General features: G+C 35.2%; 1 protein-coding gene across 5 annotated transcripts in view; it reads right to left on the minus strand.

The window, feature by feature from the left end:
* LOC122528952 (inositol-pentakisphosphate 2-kinase) overlaps window positions 1-21,671 on the minus strand; it is a 211,599-nt gene that overhangs the window by 72,195 nt on the left and 117,733 nt on the right. For all 5 annotated transcript variants that reach the window (XM_043654618.1, XM_043654621.1, XM_043654620.1 and 2 more), the window contains one exon: window positions 3,295-3,499. In XM_043654618.1, the coding sequence (XP_043510553.1) occupies window positions 3,295-3,499 (205 nt within the window). The remainder of the gene's footprint in view (window positions 1-3,294; window positions 3,500-21,671) is intronic.

The following is a 21,671-nucleotide window of genomic DNA, read 5'->3' on the forward strand; positions in this document are numbered from 1 at the left end:
TTTGCAATGTGTCCTTCTTGTTGGCAGGTAAAACATGTTTGTTTCTCTGTAGAGGTGAATATTCTGTATGTGTTGTTTTCGATTATAATTGTAAAGGTGTACGAGATGTGTTTGGCGTCTTCTGGGTCTACGTATACTTGTCTTCTGAAACTTAGTATGTGGGACAAGTCTGGGTCAGTGATGCCTGCTTTTAAGAGCGTGATGTTGGATAATAATTTGATATTGTTCTTCCTGAATAAGTTTTCGATTTGACTGCTCGGGATTATCGTGTGAAACGTTTGGTAGTATGATTCTTTGGGCTGGAAGGACCATCGGTCTGATTTCTATGTTTTCTTTATTTATCACTATCGATTTGTGGTTTTGTGTTAGGTTTGTTACTGTCTGTTTACTGTCCAGATACATGCATATTCTACAATTTGATATTCTAGAAAGGAATTTAATTGCTTTGGGTGATCCTATGATGTTACCAATCGCTCTAGCATATTCTTTAATAGTGATGCCGTCAGTTGATTGAAGGATTATGGCTTGGTCCTGGGTCGGGGAGTATCCTTGTTGCGTTTTAATTGCATTAGCGTAAGAGCTTTTGGGTTCAGTGGAGATCCCGGTTTCTGTGTTGTGCTGGGTTTTATTTGTTGTCATAGTGGAATGACGCGCACTCACACACGACACTACATAAACACACTGTGCACTTATAATCGGGTTGTATGCCCGCACTGCTGTGTTGGGGTCACCAACGCAGCTAACTGTATTCTATCTGACTCTTCACACTCCGTGGTACTCGACTTCGATACGATTCCCGGTGGTACGTCCGTTCGGCTGTCGGGACAAGACTGACCTTTGATTTTATATTATATTTTCGTATCCTTTTTTCAAGTTCGCACCATACGTGCTCAATGGGGTTTATGTCAGGCGATTGTGGGGAAATAAGTAACATATGGGGTGTGTTATATAATAACCATTGACGTACCATATGAGTTATGCGTTTCGGATCGCAGTCTTGTTGGAAATAAAATGAAGTTCCAATATCTAATTTATCAGCACTTTTTTGTAAATTTTCTTTTAAAATGTTCAAATATAAATGTTTATCCATTGTTGTATCTATAAAAATCAACTCTTCAACCCCAGAAGCAGCAGTGCACCCCTACACCATAACACTTTCACCTCCATGCTTTACTGTGGGTTTTAAATTCTTTGTCTCCAATTGTCTGTATTCGGTTTTCGCCATATTTTTTTGCAACCATCTGATTCGTAAATATTAAATTTTGACTTATCTGAAAATATTACATTATTCTAAAAATCAAGATTAACATTTATATACTGTTTGGCAAATTTTAGTCTTTTCTTTTTATTTATTTTGCTAATGAACGGCTTCCTTCTTGCTACTTCGCTTCTGTATCTTGCCCTATGTAATACTCTTTGTTCTGGCGCAGAACAGAACCCTCCGAGGCGTCAGTCAGGTCAATTCCTACAAAGCCTCGGCCCTGCCGAGAATTGCCAGATGTGCTATCATACCTCTCATCTAAGGACACTTTCTCTGGCCTTGGAGAGAGAGAGACAGTATGTGGAAAAGCTCGGTAGGACACAAACAAAGCCTAGTCTAGAAAACAAGGCGCCTTGGTCGGCTCTAGAAAGTCGCCTACCAATTCTAAAGGCGACGTAGATGCACGTAGAGAACAGACACTCAAGCAGTCACCAGTACCAGTACAGATCACTCAAGGAGTCACAAGCAGTCCGTCAGAGGACTGACTCCGCGTCAGTTATTTATATATTCATTTACACTAGTAATCAGTTCAAATACCGTCTTGTCCGTGTCAATCACAAGGAGAGCTAGCGTGCCCTCTCCTGACACATCACACATACACAGTTTATAATCAACCTTTGTATTACTCGTGAAATATAAGTATTTATTCTACATCACGTCTCATTCATTCCATAAAACATCTCTCCGGAGGCTGTAAAAGGCACGACGAGAGAACGACGAGCGAAGCGGGCAGCAACCAACGTTCACCGTCGAGCTTGCCGTAACACTCTTTGTATTGTTTTTGGATGTACTTTATTTTGCACTCTTTCCTGAATTTCTGTTGCAATTTCAGATGTAGTTGTTTCTGGGTTTTTCTTAATAATTTTAATAATATTTCGTTCTTCTCTTAAACTTAATATTCTGGGCCTACCACACCTTGGAAAATTTTGCAATATTCCGTCTTCTTTATATTTATTTACTATACATTGTGTCGAGCGACTTCTTTTGACAATATTTGCATAATATTTGAAATATTTGCATAAGATTTTCCTTCTTGATGTAAATTTATTATAATTTTTCGCTCTTCTAATAACGTTTCTTTACATCCCATTTTCCCAGTTTCTTTCGTCCTATATTGCAAATTATTTAATTATAACGTTGCCATAATGACTGTTTTGAGGAAACTGACTTCGAATTACCAAATTACAATATTTACTCTGACTAAAATGTTTTGATTTCAACGTATGTCTTATATTTGTCAATAAAAGTAATACTGTGCGAATACTTTTGTCCTGACGAATTGTTACGATCTTATAAATTTTATATCATTACAAGTTACACAGTAATACAGTTAAGTTTTTTTTGTAGGTATTTGTTAATGTTAGTGTTTATGTATGATACATAATCACATTTACATAAATGTATCTAATAAATTAGAAAATATTGGTGTTTTTTATTTCGATATAGCAAGTGTACGAATACTTTTGTCTCTCACTGTACATATATCTTATGTGAGAGCAAAATCAATCTATGATAGAAATCGAATTTTGTGTTCAAATAGAAGTTTATTATATGACTTTAGATCTTATTCATAGAATTCATCGTCCTATCGTGCAATATAACACAGAGCAAAACAAATATTGTTGTATTACGCTAACAATAAGATATGAAAAGACCGATCCGTACGTCGCTAATGACCGAGATATCGATGCGACATTAAATAAAAAAAACAACAACAATAAGATATGAAAAGATATGTTTAAAAAGAGTAAATTTCTTACTATAAAAATCAAGTATATTATTTCATACTCGTTAATATTGATTTAATAATTTTAAGTAAATACAATATTCTATTATCAAAATGGTACAAATAAGACTACAAAATAAAGAAACAATATGGTATTCAAATCATTATAGATTTTCATTCTTTGCGTAGATCAAATTTTATCTTATTTAAAAATATATTAAAAAGATTTCGTAACACTTTGAAGGCAAAAAAATTTCAAAATATTTTACATAAAAATTTCATCATAAGATAATTTTAAATGAATTACCTGATCGAAGAGTGCGAATAGCTTCTGAAAGTTTAGCTATGTCTTTCGCATCATAACGAAGGATCTCGGGAATTTGCGTGTACTGGCCCAAAAAACAGAAAGCCACAAATTTCACGAATTCCACTTCTTGTTTGATTCGTTCTTTGCCGCTATCTGATGAAACAGCGTTCGGCAGCGATTTCCGAAATCGAATTACTTTGCGTTCCTAAAATATACAGAGACAAAGATATAATATAAAAGAATAACAGACTATATACAAATAATCAGTAGTTTTTACAAATAACTTAAAAAATCATAAAACAGTGGAATGTTTCTGGTATGAGTTAATATAACAAATGATCATGTATTTCGCACCATACCTGTTCAAAAACAACTTTGTATTTAGATCGATCCGTTGTGATATTTGAGAAAATATACAGGTCAATACAATTTTATAGTTTCAAAAACTTTAGATTTTAGATTCTAGTTCCAAAAATTAATAATAATTTCTTCGATCCTCTAAACTTAAATTAAATTAACTTTTAAATTTGTATATCTGTAATTACATATTACTTTATGGAGATATATGTATAAATATTATAATGATTTCAACTAATTAAATACTTATTAACTTTAGGCAGAGATATATGTATAAATTGCTTTATGCGCATACCTATATATAAATATAAACTTTTGGATAAATGAATTTTGTTTGAATAATATGAAACAAATAAGATTGTGTAAACCTAACCCAAACCTAACCCTTTGACTACGGCAGACTTTGAAACGTACCAGCTGTACCATACCGTAGGAAATTAGTCACAATCTACACCGAGAATGGCGAAATTTTTTGTTAGGTGTGCATTTCTGAGAAAGTACATTGAAATAATCAAAATATTGAATTCCACTACATTAAACTAATATTATTTTTCTATTCGTATTCTACATTGAATTGCTAGTAAAAAACACATACTAAAAATTTAACATTGACATTATGCTTTTTATAACAATCGTTAAAGAGATTTATAAATAATCGTTAGGGATATATATAACAGTCACTAAGGAGATAAACACACTGTTGTTTTCAAGTAATTAAAAAAGAGAGTTTGAGCACAGAGAGTAGTTAAGTTAATTTGTTATAATTTACATTGTATGAGAATATATATTTTGTTACATATATCTTATTTAATATACGTTCCAAAAATAAAATACGTAGTCATTCTTTCTCTTTGTAGTACGGTGATTGTATTAAGTTATCAAACAATTACATCGTATCTACAAAGTGTGAATATACACAACATGAATCATGTGTTATGTTTGCATGTACTTTTTCTGGCCATTTTATTATTCCAATTTTTCATTTTAAGGATATAAAAAAAATAATTGTAAAATAAACATATTTAAATAATATATGACTAACAGAATATGTATTTGTTGAATCAGCATTCACTTACTTCTGGTTCAAATGAGATTTGCTGAAATTATGAGCGATAAAATTTTCCGGGCGCCTATAGGCGCCTCTCGTGTCAACGGATCAAAGTAGGTTAAGCTTCTACACGCGCCTACAGTATCGTAGGAGCAATTTTTTAAGCGCCTTTAGGCGCCAACAGTAGTCAAAGGGTTAAAATAGAATCAATCAAGATAATACTAAATTAAATTAATTGTTTGACTTGAATAAGTTATATAGCGAGTTTACATTATGTAAAATAGTAAATTATTTATTACCTATTTAGTTACATATGTGAAAAAGAATTGAAGTAAAATATCAAATTTCTCTTTTTTTGCAAAAAAAGAAATTAAATTTTACATAAAAACAATTATACATATATATTTATACATTATAATAATTATTAGGTAATTTTATATATATATCTCTATTTTGCTATAATTCTTACTGTATTGTCACTGAAATCACGAGACTCTAATTATAAAGATAAAGGAACTTTCGAAACAATGCGAGAAATGAAACTCGTTACGAAAATAGATAGCATAGAGAAAAATTTGCTGGAGCACTTAATCGAAAGGTTGAAATTAGGTTGACACGCGGTATTTCATATCGCAACAAACCAGAATTTCCATTGCACAGCTGGCTTCAATTACTATCACTGAATTGTTTAAATGATGTGGTGTTGATTATTGGTGTATACATCGTGTTTTACACAAAAATGAGCAGGTACAATTAATAAATCTACATTTTCTCGTGTTAAAAGAAGCAAAAAATCATCATGATTATTTGATAATGCTTCTGCGATTATTGTTTGACAATGTTGTAAGAAATATAGCTATCATAATGAAACCTGGCAATCATTACATTTTCATCAATTATTATTTTACAATAACTAAATGAACGAAATACAAAAACTCAAATTAGATAATTGCAAATAATGAAGATTTCTACAAATGTAATATGTTTATTGTGTATTAAAAGTATAACACACGCTTAATTGTTTTAATTAAAAATGTGTATATTATCAAGGGAATGTGTATAATATCAAGGAAATAGAAAACTTTAAATAGTAAAATATATGCTGTCTACATTTTTATTGTTAGTATCACTTATGCAATAAATGTTATAAATTTTTTACTTGATGAATACTATAAATTTTATACTACTTGCCAACATCTTATAAAGTGTGGCAATTTATAAACAATTTATGTATGTATAATATATAGATAAATAATAAACTAATATGTATAAGATACATATAAAGTTTATATCATTGTTTATATTGATACAATTATAACTGTAAATTAAATAAATAATCGTAGATGGTGAAAAAGATGGAAATTATAAATAAAGAATTTATGAAAATATATAATATCGAAAAATATTAGATATTACTATAGCAACTATGTCAAATTATTATACTATTAATTAGAAACAGTGATTAATATTGTTAATATTAACTGTCAATATTAACAGAAAACAATTTTCCAATATTTGATAACAAAGAGAAATTTTAAGAATACAATGAACTATTAAATTATTGATTAATGATAATACATAATTAATGATAATTCTATGATTGATAACAACATTATATGACAAAACTGTATGTTATATTTGTTATACACTTTCCTTTGTCAATTCCATGTTCAATCAAATTGTATGAATTGAATAAAATATGTAACTTGACTCTCAGAGTTTAGAAACTTATATCATAGTAAATATATATGTAAATAAATATGAGTGTGTGTATGTGTGCGTGTAAGCGTATGTATATGTGTGCACATGTATTATGTTAGACGAAATTAAATTTTGTATATTGGGATTTTCAAAAATTATTTTTAGCGGAGTACTTTATTTGAAAAAAGCAATGTAGTTGGATGAATACAAAATAATACACGATTTGATATGTTACATCTATATTTATAGATATGTTTATATGTTTATGGACACGTTTTTCCGTTATCCAATTCAGTTTATAAACGTGTTTGTAAATGTGTATATATTGTATATGTATTTACAAAATCTACTTATTATATATATAATCAAAACATTTTTATAAATAAAGTAATGAATAAATATATTCTCTATCATTATGTCCATACTGTTGTTTGTGTATAATTCATTTATTGCACTGTTCACTGGTCGCTGTACGCTGTTCATAAAAGTCCATACTGGCGCCGAACATAGTTTGCAAACTACAGCATGAATCCCGCGAAAGAAACACACGAACGTTAATTTAGATATGTGATCAATAAATATATCAGTTTTAAATTAAAGTCAGTTTTCAATTAATAAAACATTCGGATGATGTATTATTTGATTACTTGAACGATGATATGCAATTCAGTGAAATTTAATATTCAACATGTGACGTGTTGAATATTAAATTCAGTATCGATTGAATTTATCATCAACAAACTTCTTTTTTTATTTTTTAGAATCGATTGTATCGATTGAATTTATCATCAACAAACTTCTTTTTTTATTTTTTAGAATCGACGAATGATTGATCACGCTTGAGTTAAGCAAAAATTTAGTGATGAGCTAATTTCGTATTATCGATTAAAAAGTCGATGTAGGTAAGCGATGTCAATATACTTGAGCGAAAATAAGATCTAGAACATTTGATTTTGTAGTATCCATGTGAACTTCTCAGGTGCTTGTCGTCTATCATAAATGTCCAATCAATATATCGACTGTTCTATCCTATCGGTTGACGTACATAGCTGTAAGTTTCTTGTACGTCACCCATAGTTGTTATAATAAGTTGCTATATATGAAACCACATATCACTTTTTACTATATAATATTGTAAACGTATACACATTATCCAGAAAAATATGGTAAGGAAAGTTTTTCTTCTATGAAAAAATTATAATTTTAAACAAAATAAAAAAATTAAATATTCCATGATTGTGATGATAAAAATGTACATAGTTCAATAAATATTTATTCAAAAGCATGTTATCACTTTTATGTCTTCCTTACGTTTTCAAAATAAAATAATTTTTTTCCTAATTTTGTTCTTTTCCATGTAAAATAATTTTTATTTAGTAAAAAATTTTCAGTATAACGACATTAATCAAAAATCAAATCTACATATTAATTTTGCATTATATTTTACGTATCTTACTTTTGGTAACGTATAAAATTTCCTTTCTTTAAATTCTCTTACAATTATAATATTATTTAATAAAAAAGTACTGACAAATTGTATTTTTCAATAATTAAATTCTCAATTTTCAAAAATTAAGATATTTTTTAAAACGTAACAAATATAACGATATTAAAACTAAAGATTAAAATAAACCCAAAAAAAAAATTATTTAATTACTTAATAAGTTATATGAAAGTTATATGACTTAATAAGTCATGTATGTTATAATATTATTATATAAAATTATATATATTGTAAATTACTATTGCATCATATGTATTAGATAAAGCGAAAAGTAATGTCGTTTTTTTGTGTGTCAGTTTGAAACCAATAGCGCCGATTAAGTACGTTAATTGTTGGCATTATTTTGAAGCTCTATTCGTACTGTTACTGTTTTCATCTCATTTTTTTTATTTTTACAGATAGTAAAAATGTCATGGCCAAAGATCGAAGAGAGGTGCAGTTGCAGGGTATTTTGTTATTTTTGTTTGATAAAGGATTAAAGCCCAAAGAAATCTTAAATATCCGTGAATACCTGGTCAGTAGCGAAGAACAAATGGTCACTCGCTGATCTAAAGAGAATGGCAATAGATCGCGCGGTCACAAGTCTTTTTAAATGATCTTTTACAGTCAACCAAGGACTGCCGATATCCTGCGACAATTCCTTAATGATTTTGCGCGGATCTGATTCCACCAATAATTTTAACACGTCGTCATCGATTGTTTGTGGTCTTCCCGATTTCGACTTATTTTTAAGATTTTGGTCGCCATTTTTAAATTGTTTGAACTACCGTTGGCATTTACGGATATTCAGGATTTGGACGTAAGTTTCATTAACATTTTGTGTAGCTTCTTCGCGCTTTAATCCTTTATCAAACAAAAATAACAAAATAACTGCAACTGCACCTCTTCGAGCCTTGACATTTTTACTATCTGTAAAAATAGAAAAAATGAAATGGAAACAGTAACAGTATGAACAGAGCTTCAAAATAATACCAACAATTAACGTATTTAACCGGCGCAGTTGCACGACAATTAGTTTTAAAATGATAGAAAAAAAAAACGACATTACTTTTCGCTTTATCTAATAATTGAGTTTGAAAATTGATAATCATAATTTGTTTATAAAATAATATAAACTAAGAAAAAATAGCTTTATAATTTTATGTTTATTGATCTTGTATGTAAAAAAATATTACATTAAAAAATTACAAAGAATACAAAATATTATTATTTATTATTTGTATTTATATTACAAAAAGAATACACATGTTTATTGAAATATGTTAAAATGAACTTGCAAAGCTTATAAAGGAAATAATTTTAAAAATAGTAAAATATCCTGTGCCTCATATACAGAACAAAATAAGACAATTTTCAATGTTACATCGAAATTAATTGAATAATATTTTTATTTATTTATGAATATATATAATATGCATAAACAAATAAATAAATATCTTAAGAAATTATCTAACTAATAATGTACAAACATAATGGAGAATTGTTACTTATTCGCCAATATTTAAAAAATGAATACTCACAATCATGAGTATCATAATGTGTCCAGTAAACGTATTATAAACTGATTATAACTATTGTATGATGCAGAATTCAAGTTCAAATTTCAACAATGCCATTTACAGAAATACCTCCATCTTCTCTAAATATTACATCAAAATTAATTGAATAATAATTTGGGTATCTCGTGCACTGATGTAATTGGTATTTGGTAGTCTTCAGAACAGCAGAAGATTGAGAGTTTTTTTTTTCTTTTTTTCTTTCCCTTATGTAATTTGTTTCTACTATAGTTCCTGGGGTACCGTGTCCCTATACCTGCATTTAAAGTGTTTACTTTGTTATTTCTGTTTAGCTTGTTGGTTTTTTTTTCTTTTCGTAATTCGTGTGGGTGTGTGTTGCAGGAAATTTTCAAAAAACCTGCGGTGCTTGATTTGGTGATCTTGTGTTAATGCTTTGTTAACTGTGTGAGATGGCGTGTTTAGGTAGTTTTGTTTTGATTTTTAAGGGATGTTAGTGACTTTGTATTTTCTTATATTACTGATGGAGTTTGTATGGTTTGTGATTGTAGGCTGTTGTGAGAGAGTTACGAATGAAATCCTGAATGGTCGGTATGTTTGCGATATCATGTAATATTCTTATCGGTGTATCATATGGCTGATTTAGGATTATACGTAAGAATTTGTTTTGCATCCTTTGAATCTTGTTTATATGTGTCCATGGGACTGCCAAATTTGGTATTCATAGGTGATTAATGGTCTGATGCATGTTTTGTATATGTTGATCTTGATCTTCGTTTCTAGTCCGCTATTTTTGGCAATAAGGGGATAAAGCCGATGGAGAGCTGGGTATGCCAGGTTTACTCTTTCATCTATCGCGAAAGCCCATGTAATTTTTGTGTTTAGGATGATTCCTAGATACTTGACTATGGTAGTCCAGAGTGTAGCTTGGTCAACTATTTTGACTGTTTTTGGTGCCAGATTTTTCTTGGTGGTGAACATGATTACTTGGGTTTTTGCAGGGTTGAGTTGTAGTTTCCAGTCTTTGAATTACTTTTGGAGTAAGTTAATATGGTTTTGTATGTGTTCAGTGGCTTTTGTGGGGCTCTATGATGAAGCATAGATTGCGGTGTCGTCGGCGAATGTGGCTGTATGTGTATCTTTGGTCGTGGGAATATCGTTAATGTATAAAGTGAAAAGGAGGGGGCCTAAAATAGAACTCTGGGATATTCCCGCTGTGACTTTTTTGCAAGTTGACTTGGTTCCGTTGATAGAAACATGGAATTTCCTATCGTCCTAACTGGTTATTATGTTTATAAGTGTGGAGGAGATTTTGTTTTTGTGTAGCTTGATTATTAGGGCGTTGTGCTATATAGAGTCGAAGACTTTGTTGAGGTCAAGTAGAATAAGTCGTTGTTTTTTTGTTTTTCTCCATGATGTGTTCAGTAATTCGCTGCAATTGATGTATGGCTGAGTGGTTTTGTCGATAGCCTAATTGCTGCGGGATTATTATGTTGTGTTTGGTTATGAATTCCAGGAGATGACATTGGATGATCTTTTCTAGGATCTTGCCTAGTATATCCAAGGGGCTGATCGGTCTGTAGCTTGTAGTGTTTGTTGCGGGTTTCCCTGCTTTTGGAATAGGAATTACCAAGTCTTTGGAAATTACCAGGTCCTGGAGCTTTTCTGTCTGGAATTTTTAATTATATTTTAAATCATTTTAGAAGTGCAGTGTGGGATTTTTTGAGGGTGGATGGGTTGTTTGAATGAGAGTTAGTCTGTGCTGAATGTCTTGTCCGAGTGGAGAGTATTGATTGTATGCTTGCCTGTGTATGTTTTGGAAATTTTTGGCTAAGCCTTCCGATTTTTCTTCATCGGTGTAAAAAATTGAGGTTGGGGCTATGTCTTGTAGAACAGGTATTTTAGTTTTTGAACCACCGGTGATTTTATAAGTTTGCCATAGCGTGTGATCCGTGTTTGCTGGCTAGTTTTTGTTGCCAAATGCTGTGGGTTATTCTTTTTTGAATTATTACAAATTATTTGTGAGGGTGTTTCTTTGCAGTTTGTAGATCGAATTTCCAGTTCTTTGATACTTTCTTCTCATTTTGTTTCTGTTTTTAATTGTATCTTGAAGGAGTGGATCGGTAGTTAGACTTGCATTGTGGGTCGGAACTGTCCGAGTTGCTTTTCGGTATGCTTTCTGTATGTGTTGTTGAGTGAGGGATTTGATTTCAGTTTCTGTGTGCGTTTCGTTTGCTAGATTGGGATTTATAGTGATTTTATTACAGAATTTAAAGTATGTTTTCCAGTCAGTGTGTACTATCATCCTTGGTCTTCTTCCTGTTCTGTGTAGTTGGAGAGAAAGCTCTAGATGGTAGGATGGTAGATCATCTATGGTTTGGCAGCTGTAGAAGTATGGTGCGTTCGAGAGGAAAATAGCTATGTTGATTGGTGTGCAATTGGATTGTTTATGTGTGTAAGTTGAGCTATGTATAACCTGGTAATCTCTGAGGTCCGAGTGGTTCTTAATCGCTGTTCCGTTTGCGTTTCTGTTTATATTGTTCTATATGTGGTGTTTTGCATTGAAGTCGCCCCCGATAATGAAGTGTCCTGAATGTTGGAGAGGAATGTTACTTTCGAAATCGACTTGGCTTATTTTTATTTTTGGTGGGGCGTACACGACGCCGACTGTCAATGCGGGAGTGGTTTTAAGTTTTATTGCTATAAATTCTATGTTGTGTGAGGTTGATTGAGGTATGTCTTTGACTGCGATATGGGTTGCTATGAGTTTGTTGGCAGTAGTGGAGAGTCTATCTTTTCGATGTATGTTATAGTTAATGAGTTTGAACTTGTCAGTGGATATTGGTCAGGTTTCTGTGATGATTGCTATATCCGTGTTATGGTCACTGAGGAATTTTTGTAGTTCTATGGTTTTGTTTTTAACGCTAATTGCATTCTATAACGTGAATTTTAATGACTTTTTATGGATCATCATTTTCCAACTCTTTTACTATTAGGATGGTGGCTTTTACTCTAAGTTGTTTGTACATCTTGTGTAGTATTTTTGGATTAGGGAGATAATTCTTAGGAATCTGTTGATTTTAATTGGTCCGTAATGTCAGGATTTTTTTTTGGATTTCTGCAGGTGAAGGTGAGCGGGATGACTGTCCGGAGGTGAGTACGTGTGCGTAGGTTATGCCTTGTCTAAGTCCGTGCGTGGGGTGAATGGAGAGTGGGGTCCTTAGGGTTTTGTTGGGAGGGGGGGGGGGGAGACTAGGGAAGTATCATATGTGTAGAGGAGAGGTATGGGAAGTGTGAGGCTCTATTTGAACGTTGTTAGCGTGGGCTGCTTTTTTGGTTATGTAGGAGACACGACCCAGTAGCAGTACCATAAATAATATAATAAATACGTCGTCCTCAACGACGTGGACCCAGGATGCAGTACCGTCAAAAAAAACCCTCATAGCCCTGACCGTGCAGACTCCAGTTAAACAATAAACTTCCAGATCCTTCGACCGGGAAAAGACACAAAGGGAGATATATAAGGCCAGACTCCAAAGCACAGATTCCTTTTACCCGAAATACTGCGTGACTTTTGCTCCAGGGACGACACTAACAAAGGTGGTCAACCAAGTGAGGTTTGTAGAGAGCATGAAAATTTACTGGGAAATATATAAATCTAAAAAGCCTACCATTCAGTGTTATCGTTGCCAAGCCCATGGACACTCATCATCCAATTGTAATAAGAACCCAGTCTGCGTCAAATGCGCTGGACAACACAACACAAGAGAATGCCCAAAAACTTCCGAAACACTACCAACCTGCACAAACTGCAAAGTCCCTCACTCAGCTAGTTATTCCAAATGCCCTGCACTTCTGGCGTATCTAGCTAAAAAAGCTGCCTCCAAAAAGCTGATCACACACCCCACACCAAATATCCCCCCACCCTAAATAAAGCAAATCCACCAACCCAGCCACAATCCAAGTACACCCAGCCAGTATCACCTCAGAACAACATCCCACCCACCTCACATACGCAAAAGTCTTGGGAAGTAATTTCCCTACTTCCAGACCCCCAATCCCAGAAAACAGAGGATACACTATGGACGAAGTTTTAGATGATATGAAAAACTCAGACCTCGACCTATTTATTAGAATCATTAAATCAATCCAAAAACACTACACCCGCTGCACCTCTAACCTTGAAAGATAATAAAAGCCACCATCTTAATTGTAAAGGAACTAGATAATGGCCAATAATAATCAAATAAAAATAATGGAATAGAATGCTATTAGCATCATCAAAAACAAACAACAAGAACTCCATAAATTTCTCATAGACCATAGAATAGACATTGCCCTAATCTCTGAACCATGGCTAACCTCAACATTCCTGGATACAACATTACACGCAAAGACCAAACTCCCAAACCGGGTAAACCACAGAGAGGCGGAGTACTCATCGTCACCTACCACCATATCCCCGTCGAAAACTAGCCCCACCCTCCACTATCATGATAGCTACCTCCATTAAAACAAAAAACAACCCACCCATAATCTTCACCGTGGCATATGCTCCACCAAACAACAAAATTACACCAGCAGAATTACATGACCTCACCACTAAACACAACAACAAACACTACATAACAGGGGGAGACCTGAACACAAAGCACCAACTATGGAACAACCCAAATAGAAAATACGAACGGCGTCACCCTGAAAAGCCACGCCAAGACTGAAACTTACCTAATACTCCACTCCCCAACCTTCTCGTACAGACAACCAAACTGCAAGCCCTCAAATCTAGATATATTCCTGACAAACGTACCATACAAACACTCCATCAAAACCATAGACGACCTCTCCTCAAACCACCTCCCAATCATCCTTGAAATATCAACTAATCGCACTCACAAACGACAAAAAAGGCCACAACGCACAGACTGGCAACTTTACACAAAAATCTGCAACTCTCTCCCCATATACGCCAAAATCACAAGCCCTGCAGAAGTAGACAAACAAATAGAACTATTCCAAACTAACATGCAAACAGCCTACAGAAGGGCAACACACGCGCCACAGAACTACTGTTAACTAACCTAATAAAAGACAGAAATCGTCACCGCAGAAAATATCAAAAAACAGATAGAACAAATATCAAAACCCTCTATACAAGTTCCACCGCAACATTTTAACTACACAAATTCAGAAAACAATAACGGAAATTCGTAACAATACCTGGCAAAATAAACTAAAAAATATACAAATAACCGACCACACACTCTGGCGAACATATAAACTAACAGGAAGAAAAAACCCACAATCTCTCCCCTTACCGACCGGAATATAGGAGTAACTCATTGCTCAGACGCCAAAAAAACTGAAGCAATCGCCAACACTTTTGCTGACATTCATAAACAGGCATCCCTCATTATCTCTCCTCATGACACAGAAATAAACAAACACGCGCTCACCACAGTTAACATAAAAATTCCTATCTCCACAATACACGCCAGGTAATCATTTCTCCGCAATACATCAAAGACATCATCAAGGACCTCCCAAACTCAAAAGCTCCGGGGCCAGACAACATAATTGCACTAAAACTAAAAAATCTTCCCCCAAAATCAATAGCACAAATATACTACATACTGAAATCATGCATCCAGTTCTCCTATTTCCCAAACTCCTGGAAAATCGCAAAAATACTGCCTGCAACAAAACCCGGCAAATCCAAGACAGAAATCCCCAACTACCGACCTATAAGCCTCCTCAGCACACTCAGCAAAGTCCTGGAAAATCATACACTACCACCTCCTCAAACACCTAAACAACAATAACATCCTAGTTCCGGAACAATTCGGATTCAGACAACACCACTCCTGTATTCAACAGCTACAAAGAGTAGCGGAATTTGCCACACTGAAAAACAATAAAAACAGATACACCCAAATGATCCTTCTCGACATGGAAAAGGCCCTTGACACTGTAAAGCACAACGCTCTCATCTACAAACTCATGGCAATAGATACACCAATAACCCCCACTAAATTAATACAAAACTACCTCACAAATAGGAAAATGTATGTCACCCTGAACGGCTCGAACTCCTCCACAAAATCAGTAAACGCAGGAGTACCCCTGGGATCGATACTAGGTTCCATTCTATACAATATATACATCAACGACATGCCACAAACCAACACAACACACATTGCAATGTACGCCGACGATATGGCAATATACATCTCATCCTGAAGCACCAAACAAGCTACAAAAAATATCCAACAACACATAACCTTCCTCGCCATGCACACAAATGGAAACAAAAGATAAATCCGCACAAAACCCAAGCTATCACGTTCTCAAGGGAGAAGACCCAGACAACAAAACACATACACATCCACGAACACGATATTCCATGGTCAAACCAAGTCGAATACCTCGGACTGACACTCGACAGCAAACTGAGATGGGCACCTGCAATTGAGAAAAGAGCCACACTAGCGTACCCGGCTCTGAAAAGAATTTACCCACATTGGAATAAAAAATAGCTTGAGAAGAAAGAAAAAAAAACTCAGATTCCTTCCTATGATTGATCAGTTAGTTGAGGAGTTGAGCTCGAGTAAGTTGCTAGTCTCAGTCATTAGAGTTGACATCACAGTGATCGAGTTCAGTTGAGTTACAGTTCAGTTGCTTCAGTTAGGAGTTCAGTTCAATTCAGTTGAGTTGAGTTGAGGTCAGTTCATCAACAATTGAGTTCAGTCGGCTGAGTTGAAGGAGCAACATCGATTTCCGCGCGGCAGCTATCTAACCAACAAGACATTTCTGTGCCATACGTACGAGTAAAAACACGAACTGCACGACGGAGGCGACTAACACCGACGCATTACCCAGAGCCAAAAGAAAAGCCACGATGTATGTATTCCACCCGATACGTAGACGATCAAGATCAACATCTGTTTCTGACTCAAGACCAACAACAACACCCACAGCAAGTATGAAAACGAAGCTCAACATTCCTACCCAAAATCGCTTCAGTATCTTCTCCGACTGCCTTCTACACGACGCAGAGCACGACAAGACAAACAACGAAACCACAGACCCGCCTGCACTCCCTGGAAACTCACCTGCAGTCAGTAACGCCAAACCTCCCCCCATTTATCTGCACGGCAAGATAACACCAAACTTCTGGAAGCTCTAAAAATTAGCTATGGAGACAAATTCTATGTGAAATATGTCTCCCAAAAACTGAAGGTCATGTTCCAGAAAACAGAAGATATCCTGAATTTTAAAGACGTATACCGAAAGCAAGATATACAATTCCACACGTTCACGCTAAATTCAGAAAAAACACTCACAGTAGTGCTCAAGGGCCTCCTCAAACTCGACCCCAGGATTATACTAAATAACCTGAAAACACAAGGACTGAAACCTATTAACTGCACTGAAATCCCTACCCACACTAAATATCCAATATACAGAATCACTTTCTCCCCGTTTCATCGAACACATTAAGATTTACTGGGAGAAATATGAATCCCACAAACCCTCCATATAATGATATCGCTGCCAGGCACATGGACATTCCTCCACAAACTGCAACAAGAACGCAATCTGTGTTAAGTACGTCCACAACACGAACGAATGCACAAAAACACCAGACGTAACACCTACTTGTGCAAATTGCCAAGGCAGCCACACGGCGAATTATTCCCAATGTTCAGCCCTCCTAAACTATCTTGCCAAAAAGAAAAATTGCAAAACACAACAGCAACTCAAAAACCCACAACAACCCATACTCCAACCAACCTTAGCATTGCCTCTCCTCCCCAAAACAGGAAAAACTCTCCATAATCCCATTGAGTATATTAGAACATCTCATCCCCCCAATCTCTCTGATAACCCACTAACATACGCTAACGCTCTCTCCAAACCAACAATACTTCAAGAAACCCAACCACACACACCAACTCTGGAAACCCAATAGGTAACACCATCAACGAAATGAAAGACTCAAACCTGAAAACATTCCTCAGAATCCTGGAACTTATACAAAAACACTACATCAACTGCACTAATAATATTAAAAGGGTGAAGGCAATAATACTACAATAGTCAAGGAACTTGAATTTGAACGATAATTCGAACACTCAAAATCATGTTATGGAACGCAGCTAACGTCCTAAACAAAAAACCTGAGCTCCAAAAATTCCTTCATGACCAGCACATTGATATTGCAATAATCACAAAAACCTGGCTCTCCTCTGGAACCTTCTTCAGCCTCTAAAACTTCCACATGAACAGAAAAGGCAAACAAGGCAAACACCCCAGTGGGGGAGTACTGATAGCAATAAATAACAGAGTCCCCGCGGAAGATCATTCTCATAGACACAACATAGACCAAATACCAAAAGACAGGCCATCCGCTTCATGAATTGCACCGCAACCTCCTAACAACACTAATACAAAAAAGAATAACTCACACCAGAAACATTACCTGGCAAAAACGACTGGAAAAGATAGAAAAAGCAAACCACACACTCTGGCAAACCTATAAACTCACTGGACGAAAAAGAGACACCATGCCACCAATAATAGACCCATACACAAATACCGCACACTATACAGACCACGACAAAGCAGAAGCCAAATACTTCGTAAACATAACACTTCGGCACACAGCAACAGCTCACCCTTAGACGACGAAATTAAAAGGCAATCCCATACTACGAACTCCCCAAGCGAAACCGATGCTCACCCCCCTCACCACATAAATATCACCCCCCATCAAATTTACAACCTAATCAAAAAACTACCCAACAACAAAACTCCTGGGCCTGATAAAATCACTGCAATATTGCTAATAAACCTCCCCAAAAAGGCAATAGTACAGATTTACTACATATTCAAAAAATGCATTCCTACTTCCCCCATGCCTGGAAAACAGCGAAAATCCACCGAAACCAGGTAAACCCAACACCACAATGCAGAATTACAGGCCCATCATTCTGCTCAGCACTATCAACAAAATACTGGAGAAAATAATACTATCACACCTGCACATCCATCTCAGAAACAACATCATCATCCCACAACAATACGGCTTCAGAGAAAATCACTCTTGCATACACCAACTATTCAGAATCACAGAATTTGCAACGATCGAACTAAACAAAAATAGAACCACACAACTAATCTTTCTGGACATGGAAAAATCCTTCGATACCGTCTAGCATGAAGCACTAATTCACAAACGCCAAAAAATTAACACACCAGATAACATTGTCAAAATAATTAAAAGCTACCTAACAGGCAGGAAAATGTTCGTCACAATAAAAGGCACCAACTCAACAACACATAACGTAATCACAGGCGTACCTCAAGGCTCCATACTTGGACCCTTCAATATCTATATTAACGATATCCCAACAACCAACAACACACAACTTACACTATACGCAGATGATACAGCAATCTATGCCTTTTCCTAGAACCCAAGACAAGCCACCAAATACCAACAAGAACACATCGACATGATCTCGGAACACATGGACAAATGGAAACTAAGGCTCAACACACAGAAAACACAGGCTATCACATTCACGCGCAAAAATCTACAAATCACAACAGAAATAAAAATCAATGGATTCAATGTACCATGGACCAAAACGGTTAACTACCTAGGAACCCTCCTCGACTCCAAACTCACCTGGGCCCCAGATATACGAAAGAGCGCAAATCTCGCCTACCCTGCGCTCAATAAAATCTACCCCCTCATTGCCAAAAACAGCAGACTTAAAAAACTGCTTAAGATCCTGATATATTTCACTTGCATTCGACCCATCATTACATACGGGCATCAGATCTGGGCAGCAGCCGTTAAAACCCACAAGAACAGAGCGCAGATAATGCAAAATAAATACTAAGAATCATTTTAAACAAGCAACGGGACACACCAGTAGCACTTCTCCACCAAATGGCCAACATACCCACCATTGAACAATTCATCCGAAACTCCTTCCAAAGGCATATGATTTTAGTCACCCCAACTCCCTCATTCGCGGCACTAGCAATTACAGCATTGAAGACTTTCCACTCAAGATTAGTGTCACACTCCCCAAACATGTTAATCTCATATAGACCAAAAAACTACCACAAACCACAGCTCACAACTTTCAAGGAATCTGCAGGTTGTTTGAAACTTTTCCTGCATACACAACCTCAACAATCTCCCCGCACAAACAACATCACTATACTACACTAACCATTTTAAATGCAGGTAATAGGGCGCAACAAGCTCAACGCACTGGGAGTAAACAACAACTTCCTAAGAAAAAAAAAAAAAGAAAAAACACAAATTCCTTGAGTACAAGTTGAACCTTCATCGTGTGTACATCGTACTAGCGACAATTCACATATCGAGATTAGCACAGTTATTCCGAGTTCATACAGTTCATATAATCATACACTTCAACATTAAATGAGTTCAAAATCATACAGACAGAGTTATTCGATCAATAGGATAAGGATTAACGAGAAAAGTGTGGAGATCCAAGGAAATCATCGCTCCTAGTAACCTGATCGGGGATCAGGTCATTTCAAAACAAGCCACCTCCTCCAAAGAGGAACCATCAAATGGGCCATAGTGCACAAAAGGAAAAGTATCAAAGCTGCTTCGTGGCAGCGAAGAGATCTACTGCACTATCAGATTCACTACCAGTCACTACCAAGATAAACAAGAAAGAAGGTATGGATTCCATAAAACCAAACATACCGACACAAAATAGATTCAGTCTTTTTGCAAATTGTCTAATAAACAATCAAGATAACACAATACAGCACAAAGTACTCCCACAAATTAACGACCATACACAAGAACAAACCACAGCAAAGACAAAGACAATACCGACAAAATCGTTAAATCCGAAACCCCCTCCCACAAATATATCCATGGTAAAATAAACCACGCAAGATTACTGGGTCCTCAAGGAGAAATAAAAAGTACTTATCAAGTTAAATTCACTAACCATAATTTAAAAATGTTTTTACCTAATGTTAAACCTAACAGACTTCACAGACTTTAAAAACATCTGTATAAAGGAAAATATAGAATATCACACTTGTACCATAAACACTGAAAAAACCACCACTGCTGTCCTCAAAGTTATTAAATTATACGAAGAAAAAATCATCAATAGTATAAAGGATCAGAGACTAAAACCACTACACTGCACCGAAATACCCACACACACAAAATTCCCGATATACCGAGTAATATTTGCACCAGGGACCTCAATAGCACAAATAAATCACATACGATACATAGAAAATATCAAAATATATTGGGAAAAATATGAATCTAAAAAACTCGTTGTACAATGTTTCCGCTGTCAAGCCCATGGATACACGTCGGCAAATTGCAACAAAAAAGCAGTTTATGTAAAATGCGCCAGATTACATGACTCCAGAAACTGTTCCAAAACTCCAGAAATTCCACCCACTTGTGCAAATTGCAAAGGAAATCATCCAGCAAACTACTCACAATGTCCAGCGCTATTAACCTACCTTGCAAAAAAAAAAAAAAAAAAACACCTATACCAACAAGATACAAACACTTGTCCAACCGTCATACCTCAACTACAACAATTTCCATCCCTCCCTCAAATCAAATCTCCCCTCTATTCTACAGACACATGGATCTAGATATGGATTAACATACGCACAAGCAGCTACACCACAACAAAAACATAGCCGACCGACACATTTAAACAAAAATCCGGATATTAGAGCACAAATTGACCAAATAAAATCCACAGACCTTGATCTTTTCCTCCAAATTATTACATTAATCCAAAAATATTATGTAAACTGTATAACTGTATAACAATAACTTAGATAGAGTCAACTGTATAACTGTATAACAATAACTTAGATACAGTCAACTGTACAACTGTACAATAACTTAGATAGAGTCAAAAACACCATACAAATAGTTAAAGAACTCGAAAATGGACAGCCATAGACAAACTTTAAAATTAACCTTATGGAACGCTACGAGTGTTAGAAGCAAAATCCTAGAACTACAAAAATTCCTAATAAATCATAACATAGATGTAGTCATCACAGAAACATGGCTAAAACTCACCGGCACATTCAAATTAACACATTATACTATCCACAGACAAGACCGCCCAATTTCCACTCAAAGAAAACCCAGTGGAGGTTTAGTAATAACTACCCGTACCGGCATACCTACAGAAGATATCCC

This window comes from Frieseomelitta varia, unplaced genomic scaffold (assembly GCF_011392965.1).
Source record: "Frieseomelitta varia isolate USP_RPSP 00005682 unplaced genomic scaffold, Fvar_1.2 scaffold_272, whole genome shotgun sequence".
In the NCBI taxonomy this organism is placed as follows: Eukaryota; Metazoa; Arthropoda; class Insecta; order Hymenoptera; family Apidae; genus Frieseomelitta; species Frieseomelitta varia.